Source organism: Pimephales promelas, chromosome 19 (assembly GCF_988280905.1).
Source record: "Pimephales promelas chromosome 19, fPimPro1.hap1.1, whole genome shotgun sequence".
NCBI lineage: Eukaryota > Metazoa > Chordata > Actinopteri > Cypriniformes > Leuciscidae > Pimephales > Pimephales promelas.
In genome coordinates, this window is record NC_142787.1 from 14,389,578 (window position 1) to 14,413,725 (window position 24,148).

At 38.1% G+C, this 24,148-nt stretch overlaps 2 protein-coding genes across 3 annotated transcripts; one reads left to right on the plus strand and one right to left on the minus strand.

The window, feature by feature from the left end:
- Positions 1-856: 856 nt before the first annotated feature.
- Positions 857-6,453, plus strand: ccng2 (cyclin G2). Its single transcript, XM_039658298.2, has 8 exons — positions 857-1,122; positions 1,920-2,061; positions 2,351-2,488; positions 2,574-2,824; positions 3,126-3,204; positions 3,293-3,391; positions 3,747-3,949; positions 5,468-6,453. Exons 2-8 carry the CDS (start codon positions 1,957-1,959, stop codon positions 5,583-5,585), a joined length of 993 nt encoding a protein of 330 aa, XP_039514232.2. The 5' UTR covers positions 857-1,122; positions 1,920-1,956; the 3' UTR covers positions 5,586-6,453.
- Positions 3,476-22,598, minus strand: taf1c (TATA-box binding protein associated factor, RNA polymerase I subunit C). 2 transcript variants are annotated; one of them, XM_039658294.2, is made up of 16 exons: positions 22,181-22,598; positions 20,966-21,080; positions 19,201-19,253; positions 18,975-19,070; positions 18,812-18,867; positions 18,298-18,545; positions 17,889-18,017; positions 17,621-17,738; positions 15,983-16,054; positions 13,997-14,132; positions 12,947-13,072; positions 11,728-11,905; positions 10,868-11,005; positions 8,663-9,972; positions 7,302-7,617; positions 3,476-3,962 (listed from the first exon to the last, which is right to left on the minus strand). In XM_039658294.2, the coding sequence occupies exons 1-15, from the start codon at positions 22,307-22,309 to the stop codon at positions 7,333-7,335; spliced, it is 3,189 nt and encodes a 1,062-aa protein (XP_039514228.2). In that variant the 5' UTR covers positions 22,310-22,598; the 3' UTR covers positions 3,476-3,962; positions 7,302-7,332. The 2 variants fall into 2 exon arrangements, with proteins under 2 accessions (XP_039514228.2, XP_039514229.2); XM_039658295.2 differs by lacking the exons at positions 19,201-19,253; positions 20,966-21,080; positions 22,181-22,598 and having other exon boundaries at positions 18,812-18,895.
- Between the last annotated feature and the right edge of the window lie 1,550 nt (positions 22,599-24,148).

Genomic DNA, 24,148 nt, shown 5'->3' on the forward strand with positions numbered 1-24,148 from the left:
TATTAAGATTAATTCTAAACGATTAGTAATACAAAAAAAAGGCAAGTCAATGTAGATTTAGTCAGATGTTTATTTTTCAATGGAAATTACTGTGAGTGAATTCGGTGATTGTGTCATAAAAGGACTACTTTCTCTGGCGGATTTGAGTGTAGATTATACTGTAAGGAACTACTTTCATATACGATCCATTCCATGTCTCAAGATCACACAGAAAACAACGCAAAACGAGACTGTAAAAGGGAGAAAATGTCAATTAATAAATTACAATATTTTAACATCTAGATCCTATTCCATCACGGACATTAAGCTTTATGGGGAGGTTTAAACAAATAAATATATAAATAATATCATAATAATTGTATTATATTATTAATATTATAGTAGTAATGTTACAGTACCATTAAAATTATTCATAACTAAAATATGTATTATTTTTCTTATTAAATTCGATGTGTCTGATTGTCATATCTTTTCAAATTTCATGCGTCAACTGAATCAGAATTCACAACATTTGGCATTTAGCTATGAAGATCACTCACTATTCGTTTAATAAATGTTGAAGAGAAAGGGAACATTTTAATTGGAAGACACAGAAACTGAATGAACAAATCATCACAAAAATGAACATAAGTACTACATGTTCTAACCCCTGGCAACCCTGTCAAAACAAACCCATCAACAACCATTCAAAGTGCAGGACAAGCTGTCGAGTCTAACCAATGGTCGGCGTCTACATGGAACCCAGCAGCCAATGAGCGCCGAGAATTTTGGGCGGTCTATTTGAACGCTACATCTTCCGGCGATCCTATTGGTCGGTTTGACTGTCAGTATCCCAAGACGCAGAGAGCTTTAAAACTACGCTTGTATTTTTCACAACAGGAAATATTCAAAACAGACGAGTCATAAAGATAAAATAACACAAAATATAGTTAATTAAGTGTAGGGATGACAAAAGCATTCGTTATAAACAGCAAAAATGTATCTAAACAGAGAGACTTACGTACCATACGTGCCAGGCCCAGAGGGGCGGAGCAACATTCAACATCAACAAAAGGAAAGAGAAGCAGAAAACAGACGAAGGACTCGGATACACAAACACAATATGTCCTTTTAACATCTCTGGTAATTTACCTTTATTCATCTTCAATTGTCGTTAACATCTGTTTCATTTTTAGATGCACGTCAAGATTAACTGTCTAAATGTTCTAACGTTGTTTTTTTATTATTATGAAAATGGGTTTCATCTTTGGTTGTCCTGGCTTTTAAATGGGCTTACATTAAATTTCGAATGGGAGTCAATTGTATATTTCTTCTAGATTTGAATGGTATTTTATCGATCATTTGTGTATTTCATTAATGAAACCTACGGATTGTTTTACTGGAATGACCGAATCGCTTGTTTTTTTGGTCGTCTTTGATGTTTACTTTCTAATGCAGTACGTTACATGTACTATGTAGAATTTGAAGTCAATTTCTGTATATTTCCGAGTCGAATAGATTGATCCGTAAAATGTTACAGGATCCGATTTGTTATATTATAATACAAAGATAAACCGTATAAAATGTAAGATTAAAAGCAAACACTGTACAGCAGAAGATTGGTCCCCTCCCCCCCTCTGGTCTAGGTATTTTCCATTTGAAGGATCAACTGAGCTCAACTGGATTAGCTACATTGACTTTCGATGCTGTTCTAACATTAATAATCAAGATAATGTTTTTAAAAAGGACGTTTACACATTTATGTGCATATCTCAGACAGAATACGTCGGATGTATTTGTTTGTATGTCCTGTAAGAAGGCGTTAACCAGCGAAACCTGATACCGAAGCTCAGCTGCGCGGAGAGGGCTGGCAGTGGGCAAAACCTTGACCTACCGCCCCTGGGTGAACTGAATTTACTGACTTTGTTTTCGTTTTTAAGGTGCTTTGGAGACTTGAAACCCGGTTAAAGTGAAAATATGGAGGCCTTCAAACTGATGAAGGAGCTGAAGAGCAATTTGGAGCTGGAGGTTCATTACCTGCCTAAAGAAACTGGTCTCAGTTTGATCGAAGCCAGCCAAGAGGTAAACTAGTTTTACCAACTCCTGTGGAAATACATAAAAAACCTTTATTCCTTTAAGAGTTTTAATCTTTTTTTTTTTTTTTACATAAAATTCAAATAGTTCACACAAAAATAAAAATTGTCATCTACTCACCCTCAAGTTGTTCCAATCTACACGTATTCTTCAAAATATCTTCTGTGTTCAGCAGAAGAAAGAAATTCATACAGGTTTGGAACGTTTTGAGGGTGAGTAAAGGATCAGAAAATCAGATTTAACTTGAAATTTAACTTAATTCTCCTTGTCCACTCAGAACGGTAATGGCGTTTCAGCCAAATGTCGAGATGCCCGAGTTGAAGATCTCTGGAGTCTGACCAGTTTCTTCGGTTACAGCACTCAGACCTTTGTACTAGCCGTTAACCTGCTGGACAGGTTTCTAGCAATGATGAAGGTAACCAGTTAATTATAATTGATTCCAACTAATTATCATGATGTCTTCACTGGTATAACATATCGGTTCTGTGTTTTGCGTAAAGGTCCAGTCCAAGTATTTGGCCTGCATCAGCATTGGCTGCCTCCACATCGCAGTCCGAGCGACTGAAGAAGAATGCAATGTTTCGTCCAGTCACGAGCTCATTCGCATCAGCCAGAGCAAGTTTACCGTCTCCGACCTCAGCCGAATGGAGAAGATCATTTCGGAGAAACTCAACTTCCAGTTCAAAGCCGTCACAGCCTTAACCTTTCTGCATTTGTACCACGCCATTGCACTTTCGCACACATCCAACAGGTAAGAATGCGTGGTGGCATTATCAAGCTTCAAACTCAAAGCCAGATAAACTTTTTAAATGTGCAGGATTTGACAAAGGAAACAGACTCAGGAAGGTTGATAAACAGAGCTGGCAAGTGCACTTTGAGCATTTTGCAGTAAATGGGTCACGGTGAATCCAGTCAGCCATTAAAAACTAGGATAATCTTCTGACTAGACTGCACTGCAACAGCTTGTTAAATGGCAAACAGCTCAACTAACAGTACCTAAATGGAAGCTCACATTTAATGCACTTTGTCCATCAACTATTTCTTGCTTTCAGAAAAAACATCCTGAATCTTGAAAAACTAGAAGCCCAGCTGAAAGCTTGCCTATGCAGAATTGTTTTCTCCAAAGCAAAAGTAAGAACTACTTCAAAACAAATAGACAGATGCTAGAAGTGAATTATAGGAAGATTGAATTGATGAAATTTCTTCTCTTTTTTTTCAGCCTTCGGTGCTTGCCTTGTCGCTCTTGATGCTTGAGATCGAGGCCTTACAGTCTGCGGATCTGCTCGAGATCGCCCACCGCGTACAGACACACTTGAAGGTAAATATTCAAGAGGTCAGCCTTTTTAAATGCCCTGAGCATCACAATAAAACCTTTCAAAAAGTAAAGAAGTAAAAAGACTGGTCAAGCAGAACTAGTTTAATCGAACAATATTGTACCACCATTGTGAACACAAAAATCTATTACAATTGACTGATCAAAAATAATCCCTTAGTTTCAGCTGCACTTACATCCACAGTGTAGGAAAAAATCCAAAGCACTTAAAAGTGTCCCGTCGCCAGCAGACTATAAGTTTACACTTGTCGGTCCCGTGTCATATGATATTACGCTGGCTCTGTGCCCTGACCTTATGTAAGCTGGTGTCTAATAGAGCAGTGTCTGTTGCCCTACTCAGATCTCGAAGGCTGACCTGGCACACTGGCGTGGCCTTGTAGACCAGTGTATCAGGGAATACTCCTCTCCAGAATGTGCCAAACCTGACCACAAGAAACTGGTGTGGATCGTCTCGCGGAGGACAGCGCAGAACTTGCACAGCAGCTACCGCAGCATCCCAGAGCTACCCACGATTCCAGAGGGTGCGTGGGACGAGAGCGAAAGGTAAACAGCTTACCTGCAGAAAGACACAGGCATTAGTATGTCACACTCGTTATATTCAGGAAGTAGAAACAGAAAGTAATAGGAATATTCAGGTTTAAACGCATACTGATTGTTGTTTACCAAAGAAAATAATTTAGATGACATTCAGTTTGCAAAACAAACAAAAAAGACAATTTTGTTCACAATGGATGTGTCTGGGGCAAATCTACAAATCAAAATTATCTTCTGTGGCATCATTAACTAAAGCCAAAACTATTTTAATTTGGTAACTGCAATACAATATAACTTAAATAGTAGATATGAATATTAGAAAAAAAGTGAAATAAAACGAGCCTTAACATGACTGATAAAATAAAAACGACAAACACATAAAATTACTAAAACTAGTAAAATCACAGCAAAAATAATATAGTATATAAATAATGCTAAAATAACACTGGAACATACTATCAGTCTGTCACATTATATCCCACATTACATTACTACAGATTACAACTTGCATCTAAAACATCAGGAAATAAACAAACTGGGGAATAATTTATGTAGAGTACGCAATTTTCCATCACAACTTCTGGTTTCAGTTCCATCAGTTTTTCCCCCCCATCACATGACATATGACTTAATCTTGGTGTTTTACTGACACACACCACTTACGTCACAACCCCATTAGCACAGGCGGAAGCTCTTTCTGTACGCCTCGCCCAACGTCTTACTATCAGGTGTCTTAACCGTGTTACTTGATAACTAATAATGGTAAGTCACAGCCCAGAAACCAACCCAAGCATGTTTATTATCCAAGAGCAAATAAGTCATACGTGAAGCTCAGTGACACAGCTGATTACAGGCTGAAAATCTAGACAGGACGCACTGCTTTGACATGGCTAATGGGTTAGATATGCATACACGTCAAACTAGGTGCAGTGATGGAATTTGGGTTGAGTGTCTGTCTACAAACATGTCACGGGTTGTAAAGCATCACATGCGAGTACGAGATGGGTGTGCGAGGTGTGTCAAATTAGATGGAAACAAAACGTTTCTCGAGAACTAAGCATATTTGTACAATCAAGAGTACATTCTGGGTTAAGCTTGATTGAAACCATCCGCATATTAGTGAAAAACTTGTATGAAAATGAGAAATGTTGCCTTTGTGACTAACTGAAGTACTAAAATTGAAATAACAGAAATATATATATATTGTAGAAATAAATAAAATAAAAATGATTCACGGTAACGGTCACAGTACCTTTGAAACAACTGCATAGTTTGTATCACTTTCACGATTTCCAAATGCATTTTAGTGTCTTGATGTTAAATCGTTCAAGCCATTTGACTTCATGAATATAATAATGACCAAATAATATAATAATTGAATCAGAAATAAATATATTTATCAACACCATCCAATAAGAAACACCTGAACGTCACATAAATATTCCAGAGAATTAACAACCTCAGCTTCCTTTTTTAAAGAAAAAAAAAAGACTGATTGTATCTGACTGTTTGTTCCTCTTCCAACAGTGAGGATTCAAGCGAAGACCTGAGCTCTGGGGAAGAGAGTCTGAGCAGCTCGCTGGGCAGCGACGCAGAAGGACTCTACTTCCCCTCAAACTTCCGGTCCCGTACCTGTAGACCGTAGTACGCTCTAAACCACTTGCCAAGGAGCGCAATCACCAATGGAGATGTGTCCACCACAACGCCAAATAATGATCTGAATGGCTTCCTTGTCACAGACCTCTCCTGGCTGGAAACCTAGCGAGGTGCCATTGTGCCTGGGTTCAATGAAACCAACGAGTCCAAAATATCAGAATTGTATTTTAAAACTCTTCTTTTATGGCTTTACAAAGAGCCAGTCCACATACTGTAAACTTCTCTCTTGATTACTTGTGTTTAGCTAAAGTGAAATAATTCAGCACTGCACAACACTGGCAGCTAAAAAAAAAAAAAATTAGTCATAGCGTTTATAGTAGTTTGTGCATGTTTGGATTTGTCAACATTCCAGCTGGCTCAATACAACATATCCAAGGTACTCTAGACTGTTATAGAACAACTTAGGACTTGTACTTTGGTGCTTTGCACAGTTTTGTAATATGATTGTAAGCGTGTGACAGCAGGAAAGCTGCGTGCCTGCGGAACTGCCGCCTCTCTGAGGTCATAGAGCCAGAGATTTAAAGTGGTGTGCATGACGTTCACAGAGAGAGGGGGGGAAAAAGCAGATTGTTTATTTTTTGGTGTGTATGTTTGAGTGTGTTGTTAACCTACTTGCCAACTTAGTATAAGTTTCACTTTAGCCGATGTATGAAGACATACTGTGTTGAAAATGAAAACAAAAAAAGCCTTAAAAAAGGTCAATATAAAAAAAAAATGTAAATTTGTGTAAATGTAAAAAAAAAAAAACATATACTTTCTGTATAGCTTCTTGTAGATATTAACTTATTTATTGTTATTTTTGTCATGGTAATATAAAAAAAAAACATTTACAATAAAAAAAGCTATTTTGAAATTCACTGAATGTCTCCTGTTTTGCTTAGTTGGGTTTCATGAATATCAGTTTAACCTCTAGTTGGTTCTCTGTTCCCGACGACCTCAGCTAATACAACACACAGAAAATGGCAAACAGCCAGCAGATGCTGCCTCACTCACACTGGATCTTTCACAACAACAAAACAATACAGTGGCTTCACCAAGCCTTCGTCAACAACACGTCATGATCTTATCAGCTGATTTAAACGCCTAAAAACAAGCGAATGATGCAATTCTGTCTGGTGTGATGCGATTCAAATAAAAAAGAGGAACTCATTTTATGAGAAACCAACAACCAGTTCACTGCAAAGAAACAGTGTCAGGTCAGTTTTCATTGGCTGGAACTGATCTTTCTGTTCCCTCAGAGACACAGGTGGGCAACATGCCATAAACATACCACGAGATCCATTTCATAACACAATGCTCTACATATACAGTGATGAAATATTGAATGAGAACTAACACTAGAACATACCGCATAGAAAGCAGAATTTGGAAAGTCAAGTAATAAACTTAATATGAGAAATTATAATGAAAACACTTCGGTTTTCCTTTAAAGCCATTATACAAGTTATGTAAACTCGTTCTAATCAAGTGCCACACAAAATCAAATGGACAAGCAACTAATCTATAGACCACTTGTACGCTCTAATTGGTTCAAACAGTAAGCATTTGCTATTCATTACAGATACGCGTACATTTGTGGAATTCCCGCAGTGTGTACAAAAACACACTCGCTAAAGAAACAGTGGCTCAAGTTCCTCGTTCAAACACATCCCGCCTGCATACAGTACTCAAACATTTGACACCGCACAAAAAGTAGGTCACTTGCCTTGTAGCATTCCTTGTTTGGAGCCAGATTTTTAGAAGCCCATTCGAGACTTCTTTTTAGGCTGAGAGGCCTGTGAGGAGCTTCTGATTTGGGGAACTCTCTGGGAAGACAAGGAGAGCTTGGACGACGGAGTTGGCGAAGAAAGGTAAACCTGAGACAAAGAAAATCCATCATCCGGTGCAGAGTTCTGAGTAGATGTCTGGGAAGCGGGAAGAGATTTAAGGTACTTCCGTTTTTTCAAGGAGAGTGATGATGGACGAGGTCCTGAATCCATCCCTACTGCTACAGAAGGGGTGCTAGAGATTGGTCGTTCAACCTGAAAGTAGAGGTGCATGATATATTATTGGTTATGATTATTCCTGGTATAATGAAATTGAGAACCAAGCATATTTGTACAATCAAGAGTACATTCTGGGTTAAGCTTGATTGAAACCATCCGCATATTAGTGAAAAACTTGTATGAAAAAGAGAAATGTTGCCTTTGTGACTAACTGAAGTACTAAAATTGAAATAAACAGAAATATATTTATTTTTTAGTATTCCCCCACCAATACAAAAATAATCATGTGAAAAAACCCAGTAAACCCTGAGATTATTACAACAAAAATGTATATGGGAACATGTATGTATACAACTAAATTAATGTAAAGTTTGTACACAGTCATAGCCATAAATGCATACTAATAATTGGCATAATTTCGGTGTTTGGGTTTTCGGCCTTGGTTTCCTCTTTTTCGGTTTTGGCCAAGAATTTTCATTTCGGTGCATCCCTACAGGAAACTGTCACATATAAACATTAATCAGCGCACACAGTTGTGGTAATCGGAAGCTCAGGCATGTTCGATTTACGTGCGAGAAACAATGAGAAACATTCTCGTGTTGCACAGCACGTTTGAGCTTCACCAAGAACCAATGGAGTTTGTTTGTGTTCGCTGATCAATGTTTATATGTGAATAAAACCCTAAATTTAATCTGTTAGCGATCGAGAGTCTTAAGAAAATTTGGACTAAACCGCTCAATTCATATGGATTAGCATCAAAGTGGTAGTTGCGTAGCGGTCAATGGAGGGACAGTAAGCTCTCAGATTTCTTCAAAAAGATCTTCCTTTGTATTCCAAAGATGAACAAAAATCTTACAGGATTGTAACGACATGAGGTTGAGTAAATGGCAATTTTCATTTTTGGGTATTTGCATTTTGTATTATGTCTTGTTCTCACTTATTCATGAAAGCAAATGGTCCCAATTAAACAAGCCAAAATAATTAGATAGCAGTTCCATATAACAGGGGATAAAGTCATAAAATGATCAGCCACAAAGATCGGCAAGTTATAGGTTATCAACTCAAATCAGTGAACCCTTACCCGAGAGGAAGACTGAGATTTTGACGGAGATGTCAAAAAGTCTTGATCAGGCCTTCTCAGAGGAGACTGTAGAAGAGATCGTACAGGAGATTGCCCTGGTTCTTCCATAGTCGATTGATCATGTAAAAACCGTCTCAGCATGATGGGGCTCTTTTTGCGCATTTCAGATCTAGACATCCACTCCTCCATGTCCATGGATTGAGATCCATCCAAAGGCTCGTCATTAGAATCCAGAAACTGGCTCCCCGCCGATGACCAACAAAAGTCACTTCCTTGGTATTTAACAGACGAGGTAAAGCTTCCAGAAAGCGAGATGCGACGCCGAGCTTTGGCCTGCTTCATTCTCTGACGCTTTTTACGGAGAGCAGCAATTTTCTTGGACTGGTTCAAGCCCAGCTTCTCCTCCCACCAATTTTTCCAATTGCCTTCCCACGAGGCAGCCAAGCGCTGGCTCAGATCGTCGTCCCAATTGTCAGGATCAATAGAATCAGGAACTGGCGTCACATTCAGGTGAGGCAGGTAAGTGACTCCATGCGAGAGCGACTCTTTCTTCCTCATGACCTCTTGAAGGTCTCTCCTCAATCTAGTCAAATGATCTTCCACGCGTTTATATGGCTTTTTGCCTTTTAAGCCATTTAAATCGTCTGTTCTTAAACGTCGAAAATGAGAGTGTCGTTTTTTTGCTGATGCTTTTTTAAAAATGGGCTTGAACCATTCGTTCCAGGCAGCCTGAAGATCAGGATCCTTGCTTGGGTTGGGTGGTCTGTTAGAGCAAGTTGGGTTATTGCCAATAGAACTGCTTAATGGGTCTTTGCTGATACCTTTATCGGTATCCGAAGCATTTAAGTCATCAACATCAACGTTGTCAATTACTTCCAAATGATCAAGCATCACTTGGCGTCCCTCAGCCTCTGAGTCACTCTGAGAAGAATGGACATCGCTGTTGGCGTGGGACTTAAAATTCACATGCTCTCCATTTTCTACAATACGTTCCACACGGACAGCTTGTTTTGGGATGTCCTTGTTGGTCCTGGTCTGAGCTCTTTGCAGTTCCAATGTTTGGGAAATGACGCTTCCAGTCTCTGAGAGCTGGCGTCCCTCAGTCTCTGAGTCGCTCTGAGAAGATTGGCTGTCGCTGTTCTGGGTTTCTCCAGTTTCTACAGTATGTTCCACACTGACAGCTTGTTCTGGGACGTCCTTGCTAGTCGTGGTCTGATCTGCATGCAGTTTCAATGTTTGGTAAAAGACATCTCCTGTCTCTGAGAGCTGGAAAACGGACATGTAATCCTCATACTGTACAGCAGCAAAACCTGAGGAATAACGTGAAAGCACCACATGAGTACAGTAGTCCAACATTTCAGAGCAGTAGCACCAGTGCCATAAAATGTCTCCAAGATGCCGGTACCAGCACCTGATTTACAGCAACTACTATGTTTATTTTTAATGGAAATGCACATTTGACAGTAGAGCAAAGAGCTTGAGTTAAGATAAAGATAAAAGGATCGTATGAACAGTAAAGTGAAAACAAAATGAATAATTTAAAAAATATACAACTATTTCTGCCACAATACAATGGTTACAGTTAGCATTAATACATTAAATCCACAGTGAATGTGAGACATTTGTGAAAGATTTGTGGACTAAAAAGTCTTCTATAACTTGTTTGTATATAACTCTTCTATATAACCTAGCACTGTGGTTTATAACAGAATTCTGCTAATGAAGAATACAGCTGGATCACTCGCGCCTATTACTCGCGCTTTGCACCTAAAACTTGTGGTGGTTTTCTTTTACTGCACTGGCAAGAAAAAAGGTCACAGTCTGAAGTCCTGTAGTCTGATAATCACTGAACCAAACAATAGAGTAATGCTGCACAATTAACTGAGATAAAACAGAAATTGCAGACTAGTGAATTGTTCAAATCCTAAAAGCTGTGAATAAATTAAAAATATATGTAACACTGTTCATTTACACACATTAGAAGCTCATGATCTGTTGATTTTAGTGTCTCAGAGCGGCTCGGTTCGCCTTAAATCCAGCTGATTAAATGGGGAGGTGACTGATTATCACGTCCACACTTCAACCCAACCTAAAAGCTTAGTTAGAACCCAACATAGTTGTCTGATGAAATAGTTTAATATAGTAGATACTTCATGCTATAGCATCCATCTAATACCATCCAGCTGGTTGTGAAAGCATCCTGACCTGAAACAGGCACGTTCAGTCTCTTCTGAGCGATGTGTTTCTTGTGAGGTAGCTGAAGGTTTAGGTGGCTCAGACACTCTTTGGGATTAAAAAGCCTCTGAATGGGTCCTTGAGTCTGACAGGCATGCTCCCTCCCACCTGAGTGACATAAGAGAAAAATGCAGTCATTTATTCAGTTGTTTAGTACGGTGCCTTTTTTCAAAGTGTCATACAGTACACTTATTACGGGCAAAATCCTCAAGGAAAAGCTCAAGACATTTTTGGGTTTACATACACGTGAATAGGGTGGGGCAAAATATCGATGGGGGATATATCGTTGTCCTTCCCCGTGCGATACGAGAATCGATATGTTAGCGGCAAACATCAATATTTTAATTAATAAGGCGCTCTAAATAGATTTCCCTGCACCCAGCGTAGCTATTTCATGGCTCCTTGAAGTAACACTCAATACATGAATGAGAGAAACATACTAGCCTAAGAAAAAGAGGGTTTTAACAGGATGGTGGACAGCAGTGCGAGTAAAATAATAGATGCCCAGCCACAATTAAGTCCAAAGTGTGGACGCACTTCAGCTATTATACCATTGATGAGACAAACATGATGCTCTTTTGCATCTGTGGAAGCACTCGATGAAGAGCGTTAAATATGACTATTTACAACATGCTTTGAAGCATTGGTCATTGTAGCAAATCACAGACCTAAATGTTGAGCGTGTGAACCCAATGGCCAATCAGAGGGGTTTAAGAACAGTGCTGACGATCCACATGGGATGGAATCGGTGCTCTATTCACAAATGTACATAAAATGAGAATGTGGAGTAACCAAAGAGAAACTGTTGCTGATACACAAACGCCTCTCACCCGTGTACTGCAGTAGCATGATTTCCTGTGTCCTCTGAGAACCAAGCAGCAATTTGCAGGTTTGGCTTGGGGTCTGTCCTGGCAGATCGCAGGCAAATGTTGGCGGAGCCTCCATCATATGGTTCCATTTCAGCATGGGAACACTGGGAACCCGCTCATCCATGATGTAAGTGGAATACTACAGACGAGGAAACAGGAACTGCTTTATTTCTCCTACACTGTGTGATGGCATCAGATACCAGGTATTACAATCAGATACCGGGTCTTTAGAATTAAGACTCAAAAAGTATGGGGTCAAGATTTTTTAAAAAGATATTACCTTTTATTCAGCAAGAATTCATTAAATTGACACGTGACCGTAAACAAAACTTTGGTCCCACTTTATATTAAGAGGCTTTAAGTAGTATCCACTTACATTGAAATTAATAATTTGATACAATGGACTTACGGATGTTTTTACATTGTACTTGTATTTTAAAAATACCTGCATGTAATTACAGCTGTAATTACACTGTTGACCCTTCCCTTACACCTTAACCCACCCTTAAACCAACCCATACCCCACACACCTGTCCCTAACCTAATCACTTCTCAATAGTAGCAAAAGTGTTTTATAATACAACATGAACACAATAAGTACATTGTACTTATTTTTCGATGTAAGTAGATAATACTTAAAGCCACTTAATATAAAGTGGGACCAAACCTTTTTTTTAAACAAATAAATGCAGCCTTAGTGAGCATTAGTCTTTTTGATAGAAATATCTTACAGATAGCAAACATTTGAACACTAGTGTATATAAATAGTATACCTCGATACATAATTATTACCACATATTTATTTACACCAAGCTAGTTCAAAGAATATCATGGTATTACAATGGTAGAGCCAAGTTACTGTCATGGTTCTAAAACACACCGAACAAGGAAACGCTCCACTGCATTAAATATCAAATCTCTAATTATACGGACAACAGCTCCAGTGAAGATTAAAAAAAAAAAAAAGGTTCAATTGTATGTGTATGTGTGTGTGTGTGTGTGTGTGTGTGTGTGTGTGTGTGTGTGTGTGTACAACAAATCCCATGACATTTGATACAGATCATCGTTCAAGGAAGTTCTGGAGGATTTCACTGGAAAAATCACAAGGTGGAAAACACTCTTCTGCACTAATTTCTGACACAAACACTAATCTTGAATGATGATATATGACTGTGTTTACCTGGGTATTAATAAGGTGGTGATGGGCGTGGCTTTTACTCAGGTACTTGGCTATTATCACTCGCTCTCCTGACACACAACCTGGTGTCTTTCCAATCCGGAACAACGTGTGAGTATTTTCATGACACTGCATAGAGGAAGTGACAAAGATTAATACTGTAATAAATAGAGACCCACTTACAAAAAGAGAAATCAAAACAAGACTAACAAAATAGTGAAAAACAAAAGATCATAAAATACACAAATCTGAAATAAATAGTAGAGGTACAAATTGTGGTCAAATCAGAAATTACAGGCCGTTCTTCACCCAATACATTTTACAGTTAAGTTGACAAAATGTAGATAATAAAATAATTTGATATTTTAAATTAAACAATATTCTAAATACTATATAATAAGATGTAAAAATATTAAGTCTTATTAGGATTTTAAATGTTATAATGATTAGATAAAATAACATTATTATTATTGATAATAATCGGGATGTAATATTTGATATAAGATGATTTGAGTCTTCCCTTTTCATCATCTGTCACGCCACATCCAATCAGTCAGATACATCTAGATTTTACATTTATTAATTTATCAGATGTTTTTATTTAAAGCTACTTACAAATTAGAAGCCTTACAAAATATTCATAATACACAATGCCAAATTTAAAGCATAAACAAGAGCATGCTAGCTAGAGCAGAAGTTAAATGCAGAAAAGAAGAGCAAGAGAACAAGACCTCATTTTAATTGTAAGTTTCGGTAAGTGCCCTTGTTTGTACTTGTGTTCACGAAAGAGGTGTGTCTTCAGCTGTATAATAATTGTATCTCTAACATCCTCTTTTGATGGAGAAATAATCACTCATCAGAGATGAATACTACAAGGTACAATGTGTAATATAATTAAGTATTTTAACAGAGGCCAAAAACCTTTGCATGATGTTGCTTCTACTCAGGTAGGCTGTTGTTGTATTGGTGGTTTGGCCATAAAACAATGCACTAAATATTTATGGAGGACTCTATTTTGGCCAATTATGACACACGTAAAAAGAGCCACTTTACCCGTATGTCTGTAAGCTCCGCCCCTGTTCTGTCAGCATAGACCATCACTCTCGGGTGACTGGAGAACTCGCACCATCGCCATGACGACTTGGCATTGAAGTACAGGTTGGAACTCTCCTCACGGAACTTCTGCAATCTAAAAGAGAACAGAATGTCACAACTCTCAACTCTCGCAACCACACACTGCATCATGTGGTAAGGGCATCAGCTCACTGTACAGACTCATGAAGACATATGATAATGTTCTGAGACAAACAAACTGACATTTAAAGGGATAGTTCACCTAAAATTAAATTTACTCTTCCTAATTTTATTTCTAAACCCAGAAGACTTTCAAAACACAAATTAAGATATTTTAATCTGAGAGCTTTCTATCCCTCCATACACTGATGTCACGCAGCCTTGGACTACCAACCTGAAGCTCCTGCCGCGATTTACACTATTGGGTGTTAATATCCAATATAGGATATGTATATAGTTCGTTCCTGCTTCTTTTTTACGTTCAGAATTATATATATATAAAAAATGTATTTTATTTATGAAAATTTCAGTGTATATAGTCTAAAGTATGAAATAAATGTATGTACATTTTTAGAATAACTAATTTCTACATTAAACACAACAATACGCCATCGCATTCACGACTCTCCAATGATTAAAGGTGACACTTCCGGTTTTCATCCCACCAGAGCCATTTCAAAATCTTGTCTGCGTGAAATCAGCGTATAGATAATTATGAAACTACCACTGTGTAAAAATTTCTGTAGAAACTCGATCACTTTATATGATGAACAGATTGAATTTAGGCTTTTATTCACATATAAGCATTAATTAACTCAAACACCAGATATGATAAAAGGAAGCTCAAGCACGTTTGCATGTTGTGTGAGAACCAATGAGGTTCACTCTCGTGTTACGCAGGACGTTCGAGCTTCAGAAAGAACCAATGAGGTTAGTTGGAACAGTATGAACCAAGTGGGTTCGATTGAGCTATCTATGTTCTCTGATCAATGTTTAAATGCGAATAAATTCTTTCTGTTCATCATAAAGAACGTGTCTTCATAAATTATTTGGACTATTATTTTTACCAATGCGTCTCTTCAGAAAATTTGAAATAAACTGCTAAATAGGAATTGGTTTTACGATCTATTTATGAATGTTGATTATTTAATTTAAAATATCCTCATTTTGTTTGGAACCGCATGAGGGTGAAGTCTCAGATTTCAAATTCAGACAATTTTTTTACGAAATTCAAACAATATATACCGTTTTGACAGTTTTTCTTTTCTTTGACGAGACAGATCATTGTTGCCGTAAACATGATTGAACATCAGAAAGTATGAGGAAAGATACATTACAACTTCCATAAATCTGCATCATGTCTCATGTAGTCGCTTAATCAGAGTTTCAACCCCAGACACACGCTGGGGGATTACAAATTTAAGAATCTGTTTAAGATCTGCTGATCTTATGTCCTTACATAACATTTTATGAAAAACTAAGGAATTAAGCATTTAAGGTTGTTATGATGATATCCACCAAAAGATTCCTGCCAGTCCTGTTCTCTCTATTGTGAGTTAAATGAGTCCAATTACTGAGACTCATCTTCTGTCTTTAAAAAATGCTCTTGGAGTCTCCTGGTCTTCGCTTTTTAGTTTCCTACAACGTCAATAAAACCGCTTGTAAACAATGTCATCTAATGCTACATTTACCACAGGAAAGCAAAAATTAACTCAAGAAAGGAGCATTTTGCTTAATATATACACCATGTTAAATTTTCACTACATTTTTAAGTATATTAATATTTTATTATATTCAGTCAATGGCGGAAAATGTTCGGTTAACGCACTTTTGTTCTTAGGTACTGCTCAAAATTTAGCTAAAGGACAATTTGTAGTGGAAGCTGATAGGATGATGTTGGTACAGTGCGCTCTAAGCACCAGATAACAGCAAGGGAAGAACACATTGTTCTTAAAACACACGTACCCTCTGCGCACGGTCCAAAGATATGCTGCTCCCCGCTCATTAACCACCACAAACTCATTTGGCATGTGTGGACTGTGAAAGACAAAAAAGAACACCCATTAATAAGACAATTAAGTTTCTCTCAAGGAGAAATCAAAAAATATCCTAAGCCATATTCCCATTCTTCTCTTCTATTTTTTCCATACTTTGGAAGTCAATGGGGTCAATCAACTGTTTGGTTACAAACATTCTTCAAAATGTCCTTTTTTGTGTGTTCAGGCGAACAAAGAAACTCCTCGAGGTGTGGAAGAACTTGAGGGTGAGAGAATAATGACAGAATACAATTTTTGGGTGACCCAACCTTTAAGGCCCCGTCCACACTACTGCGTTTTTGTTTAAAAACGGAGAATTAAAACGAATACGATCTCCGTCCACACTAGCGTTTTACCCGCGTATTCGAATTTATCTCCGTCCACACTAAAACGACTGAAAACGTGGATCACGTGACCATTCACCAACACTGGGCATGCGCGCGCCGGTGTAAACAGTGGTTGGCGAATCAGGGAAAGATACGTCATGACTGACACCCAATCATAGAGCCGAGCGTGAGCCTCTGCGTCATCGTTTGTAAACTCCTCCGTTTTGTCTCGTCCACACTAAAACGCCCTCCGGAGATTCAAAACGCAGCTGCAGCGTTTCTAAACTTCTCCGTTTTAGGTCTTCGTTTTTCCCGTTTTAGTGTGGACGGGAGGTGCAAACGTAGCAAAAGGTCTCCGTTTTTAAACGAAAACGCAGTAGTGTGGACAGGGGTTCTCAAACTCGGTCCTGGAGGGCCACTGTCCGGCAGAGTTTAGCTCCAACCCTGATCAAACACACCTGAGCAAGCTAATCAAGGTCTTTAGGATCATAGACATAATATATACATAGACGCCCTATTGGCTGCTTTGGAACGTTGCTGCGAAATGTCAACGGGTCCACCATTTTGCGGAGGTCAAGAGTCTCAAGACTGCACTGTAAGTAAATGTAAGTAAACGGGTATTTTTCTCAATTCCCGGTATGAGAGGTATGGGAAAGTTGCTCTCCCCAATATGGCAGCGCCGTTGACGTACGCTCCAGCGGCCAATAGAGCGTCTATGTATTTATTATGTCTATGTTCAGGATCACTAGAAACTCACAGGAAGGTGTGTTTGATAAGGGTTGGAGCTAAACTCTGCAGGACAGTGGCCCTCCAGGACTGAGTTTGAGAACCCCTGCTTTAAAAAATACAAATACATTTAGTTAAAAGTTTCAATAATATATGTATTGCCATTTAAAACGGGGCCATTTAAAAATAATACTTTTATTTAAGATGCATTAAACGTAAAAAGTGACAATTAAACAACAGCGCTCTGTTACCGGTAGGCGTGGCCTCGTAGGGCAGCGAAGCAAGTGCATTCTGGGAGTTGTCGTTCATCCACATAAGCCAAAAATACATTTTCTGGCTTTTCTCAGTCTAGAAAGCTCCAAATTCAAAAATAATTTCACATTTCTTCTACATAAATGACCCATTTTAAATGCACATTCCTCTTTCCAGAGGTGGAGTATCCCTTTAAGCAAGCCCTGAATAATCAGGGTCCATCAGGAGCACAAACGTGAGGCAGCAAGAGCTTTCAGACACACCTGCCGGTGACGCAGGAGAAGGGATCTTTGGTCTCGATGACTTCCACTAACCGCGGCTTCGTTCGGCTTCCTAGTACCCACAAGCCACATAAATAATCTGACCGCACAGCCACATGACCTGCACACAGAAGTTGATTTTTTTACTCTGACATGAAGACATTTTACCATCAATCCATGAATTTCATTGATTACATTAGTTTGATCGGTGATCAATGATTCTTTCCAAATGTAAGCTTTGTTCTCAGCCAAACCATTTCCCACATCTCACCTTCTTCTTCCATTTTGCCAGGACTGATCTGTCTGATAGAGCCTTTCAAATAAAACACAGTAGGTTGGGGTTGCAGGACAAAACTAGGAGGCTTGTCGTCATTAAAATGTTGCACCACCTTGTGGAAAACTGAGGAACTGCAGTTGAGGAAACAATAAAAGAAACAAACCTATTTAAATGGTCTAAAAGGGACCAGGATTGGACACCCCGGCCCGGGGCAACGGTTTTTTCAAGTGGTTATGAGTGAGTTGCTATGTGCTTGCCATGGTGTTGGTAAGGTATTTAATTCAAATTCAAACAGGTATAATAGTTATTGACATCAGCCCTCAGATCACTGACCCCTAAATAAAGTTCTTCACTATGGCATCAAATAAACTATGACACTATTGCAACTACGGTAGGAGGATACAGACTTTGTCCATCCCAACTCCCCTGGGATATATCAGAGAGGCCTCTCTGCTGCTCTGGTTATCACGCAAGGGCACAAATCCTAGAGTGCCCCCTGTATTTTCTGCACTGAACTGCAGCCGTTCCCTCTGAGTCGTCAGCTCTTCATAGAGGAGCGAGGAAAGGAGAGATGGAGGAACATCGCTCACAATATCCCTGAGGAGATGGTGCATACGACGGATCTTCTTCGAGAAATTTGCATACTCGCACCTAAAATGAAAGAGGATTTTTTTAACGCATTAAGTGAAACTCCACCTTATGATTTTTTTCCTTGTGACGTCAGGCATTTAAAATGTAAATTGGAAAATCTTAAAACCATTTTTGTTTTTAAATGCCCCGATTATGCTATTTTAAGGATTCAAATTTTTCTTTGCACTTGGATGGATTTAATGCAGAGCACAAATTCCTAGTATGGGTCACCATCCTTGGCCACACATCTCATCACTGTCACTTTGATTCACATTTAATAATCTTACCTCTTATATTTTAAGCCATTTATAAAGTCTCTAGACCAGCGCATTGACAAAACATCCTGATTGAAAAAAAAAAACAGAAGACAACTATTACAAGACCACTAGAAAACATGCCGACAACAACTCGTTCTGACCACAACAAGCACACACATCAGCACTCCCTCACCTTTGGTGCTTTACGTTGGAAAGTGAAGTCATCCTGGAGCAAATGTCCCATTGTGGAGAAGGCATCCATAAAGTAATGCTGGTAGAAATAGTGCATCTGAAGGGAGAACAGAGACAAAACACATTTTTTTGTAGTAAATAAAACATGTTGAGAAAAGTCACTTTCACAAAAAGTCACAAAAATTAGCAAACCCAAAGACGTTGTGAATCATGCTGCCCTAACTTACATGATCTGGAAAATTCATTGGATCTGGTAGATCAATAGATGGGACTTTGGCATCTTGGAAAGATAAAAAAAAATAATAATACATTATGCAAATTTCACCACCCCAAAAATACAAAATAATATATGACCTTCATGTAATTTAAATCCGTAAGACTTTTGCTCATCTTTGAAACACAAATCTTTGAGTTCTCTGCCCTATCAATATGAATCAGTGGTTTAATCCAGGTCTTCTGAAGAGACATGACCATTTAAAGCTGCAGTCCGTAGCTTTTCCTCTTTGTCGCCATCTCTGTTCGAAATCTGCAATCAGTTATTTGCGGCATTATCATCTTTGCGTGGGTTGTAAATCGGCATGAAACAGCGCAGATGAACACGCAGTGTTTTGAGGCGAGTGCTGCTGTCAATCACCGCGCTGTGTGGATACTGTCATACAGAATCACAGATTTACTTTTTGAAAGTTTGACCAACATAAGAATATTCACCGGAAAATGTCTTCTGAACAAGTGAGTAACATCCATTTTGTTCTGATCAACTAATATAAGGGGGAAAAGCATTCGACATGATAAGCGTCGTTAGATTCAATCAACACGATTTACAACAACCGTGCAAATTATAGCCTACTTTGTTCTCAAATTGTTCATGTTAACAACATCAGCATTGTGTGACTAATGTTAAATTTAATGTGTTTTATGGTTACCTGTGTAGTTCAGAATTCATATTCTCCATAATAGCAAAACGAGAAGGGCACAACAAAGGAAACTCCATAACTGTGTGAATTAAGAAAACGTACTGTTACACGATTGAACTATTGAAATGTCTTACTTGTTCAGTTTATTTATGTGCTGGTGCACCTAAATAAAAAAGTTAGCCTTATGGTACGTTCACACCGGACGCGAATAGCGCGTCAGGCGCGAATGATTTCAATGTTAAGTCAATGCAAAGACGCTTTACGCGCGTGAAAAATTCCTGCGGCGCGAATGAGGCGTGGAGCGCAGCGCGGAAGAGTTTTGCGCGAATTGAGCGTCTGGCGCATTACGCGCGAATGATTCAGTTAGTGCCATTTGTGCATTCACGCGTTTGACGCGGTCTGGTGGACACAAATATACGGCGACGATGATCCCTACGCCGCTGTTCTGCTCTCCAGAGTAAATACAGAGCGGTAACTCTCTTGATGAATGCTCAGTTGACATAAAAACAATGGCCGCCAACGGATTTCGATTCTGACGCGCGTAAATTTCGCTTCAAACTTTTGTTTTTACACGCGCCAGTTTCGCTCTTGACACGCGAATTAACACAAAGTGGTCAAGCGTCAAACTAGACGCGTCAGGCGCGAATTTGACGCGCGATTCGCGTCCGGTGTGAATGTAGCATTAGGCCCACCAGAGCAACCAAGGCAAAAAGTTAGTCTGGAGCCCTGTAAAGCTAAATTTAAAGACTCAGATGTTCTGTCTTTGTGTTTATTTTATTTTATATTCTACAGGAAAGTTGTATGTCAATCCCTAAGCTGCTGCTAAGTTAATATGCTGGACATGTTGCTTGCAAATAAATACACAGGTGTCAATTCATGATACATTGTCTTCTCTTTTATGTAATAAATGTACATTATTGTTAAATATAGTTTAATAAGTAATGCTACATTATAAATAGAAGTCTTCAAATAGACCCTGTAATCGGTGATAGGTATCGGGTGATACAGCTTCCAGTAATCGGGGATCGGCCCCAAAAATCCTGATCGGAGGACCCCTACCATTAATAATAATGTTTACCTTCATATGGTGGCATTAAAGGGGCGACGGCTGGTTTGACCGGCAGCCATTCCTCACTGTTCACATCGTGCTGGGGTTCAAACACAGGAGGGGACCACGGTTGTTCAGCATCACACTGTAAAATCACAATCAAGCCAGTTTGATACACATTCACACGGTGGAGAAAGTGAAACATAACATTATGATAATTGTGGTATAGGTGGAAAAAATTGACAATTTTTTTTATCTTTCTGTTAAACCTGTTATGCCAGAAGAAACCACAAACAACCAGTTTTACGAGAAGTCCTACTATTCTTTTGTGCCGCCTAATAATACATTTGCGAGATGTAATCATTTTGATTCCTGTTCTTTTCAACTTATCATTAACAATAAATTGGTAACACCTTACCATAATCAATTCGATATGCATTGTTATTGAACTTCTTTTAACTCGTACCGATTCTTCAAGGCATATTTTTAGTATCTAGAAAATATCACATGTTATATGAAACCTTGAGATTAAATAATTTAGTTTGTTTTTGTTTTTTTTACAGAAAAATAATCTTTCATAAATATCTGCAAGCAATTATCAGGGTTCTTTTTCTTTTTTTCCTTTAATGCCATTCCAGCTTTTATGGCTACCTTATGTTCATGGCGAAAGGCTTTATTATCAAAAATAAAACTAAAGATGTTTAATATTTCATTTTTTCCTAAAAACCTTAATACCTCAAGTCCATAATAACATTATTAACCTTAATAATATTATTAACCTTAATAATAATAAATATTGATTTACTTGGTTACAAAACTTTTCAAAAGTATCAACAGAATAAATAAATAAAAATATTAAAAGGGGCCAGCAAAATATGTTTACTGGACAATGGATTCTGTCAAGTTTAACACTGGTGAAATTTACTCCAGCTAGTAAAATATTATGTGTCTTGAGTGTCCGATTTGGCCTCGTGAGTAAATGACTTGATCCCAGCTAATATTTTAATAGAATATGTTTTTCCCAAACATCAAGATTTATACTAATTATAAAGCACATTATTATTCTACATTCCTTATTCCTACCCCCATATCTAAATTAATAAATAATAATTAGGCGACCCTAACTAAAGTATGACCAAAGTTATAAGCATGCATGCATTTTTAATGCAGTGCTCAACGCATTTGCACTGTATTCTGTGCATCAGGACGGATCTGTCACTTTTGTTATGATGTGAATGGTCTCACCGGCCCGGCACCAACAGTGCGCACTCGCTCGTATGAACCCCAGCCTCCATAATTGTGTTTCGCCTCTTCTTCAGGCGGACCATCCAGATACAGATGTGGATAAAGCTGATCAGGAAATTTGTTGTCCATGATGGTCGCGAGGAAGTCCTGTCTAACGTTACCCGGCACAGAAGATCAGACAAGTCCGGGCATGTTTTCGTGAGAACGGCCGCCGACGTGCGCACTGATTTAAGATTGTAATATGTCGAAAAATTCCTTTTCATACAGAAACATGTTGGAAATATTAGACGGTATAGCACGCGTTTATGAAAAACGTGGCTGGCAAGAGACCGCGTGCGCGCTAATCAAAACGAAAACGTGCTTGCGCTGCTCACGTCATACGCTTCAGCTGATCACTGTGAGGGAAGCCAGACCGTACGAGACCGGAAACTTCTTCTTCTTCTTCTTCTTTGAGGTTATTGGCGGTTCGCATTCTTAAAAAGAGCATTACCGCCATCTACTGCAGGAATAGATCAGAGACACACTTATACCACAACTCCCAGAACAATCAGGACTTGTGCTTTCAATGTTGCTGCGTGTTCAGCTCCTCCATTTACAGCCAAAGTCCATCATCTTCCAGAGAAGGATACTGATACTAATAATACTAGCCTATCTATATTCTAAAGATCAAATTTGTTCCACTTAAAAATTTTATTATTAACCTACTCCCCTCTGCTGAGTTTAAAACCATCTTTAACGTTAATTGTTGATTATCTTTCAACTTAAATTCTTCAATCATTTTACTTCTTTCCTCAGAATATTTATTACACTTAATAAGTACATGCTCCACTGTTTCTCTGATTCCACACCATTCACATAATCCTGTAGGATGTTTTCCAATTATTTGCATTGTTGAATTAAGTCCTGTATGTCCCAGTCTTAATCTAGAAATAATACAGTCTTCCTTCCTTCTCCCAAATGAATTCCTTCCTCTACCTACCAATGGTTGTATTAAATGTAAATGTCTACCTTTTTCCTCATTATCCCAATACGATTGCCAATTTTTATTTATCTCCCTTTTAATTATTGATTTCATTTCTAATTTACTATACCCAATTTGAATATCTATATTTTCCTTTGCCATAGAGTGTAAGACCGGAAACTATTTAAAATAAGAGCCTTTTAAACATTTTAAAATAAAGACTGGTCATACACTTGTAAGTAGCTTAGGTAAATAAATAATTTAAAAACAAAAACATTACTAATAATAAAAAAAGTGTAATTGTGTTTTGTTTTTCCTGTTAGCCCTTACGAAAAAGAAGTTTAATCAAGTGTGCCATTAGTATACTTCTGTTAAACTAAAAATAAGAAAGTATACTTTCAGTTTATTTTTCCTGTACTTCTCAGAAGTATACTAACTTATATGTACTTCTCAGAAATATACTTCAAATTACACTTAAGTGTACTTTACTTATACTGAGAGAAAAGCAAGTATATTTGTCCTGTTCTTGTACTCAATCTTTTGATCCAGAAATACTTAAAAGTATAGACCATTTCACAAGATGTAAACAACACTGGTCCAGAAGCACTTCCTGTTTCAGTTTTTAACACTACATAAAAGCTGGGATAAAATACAACCAACAGAACATTTAAAACTGAATGAAAAAGTTAAACAAACATCTTTAAGATGTTTTCTTTACATGTGAAATAAAGAAAACAGTTACAAACTGAAACAGGAAGTGCTTCTGGACCAGTGTTGTTTACATCTTGTGAAATGGTCGTATACTTGTATAAGTATTACAGTAAAAAAAGTAAACTACTAGTATACCCATAAATTCACTTGCAGTACACATGAGATACATAATTATGAACTAGTTGTGCACTTACTGTTACACTTATAGTACACTTAAACATATACTTTTATGTACTAAAAGTGGGGCAATTTAGTCCCAAGCGGTATTAAAATAGTACACTTACAATTTTACTACT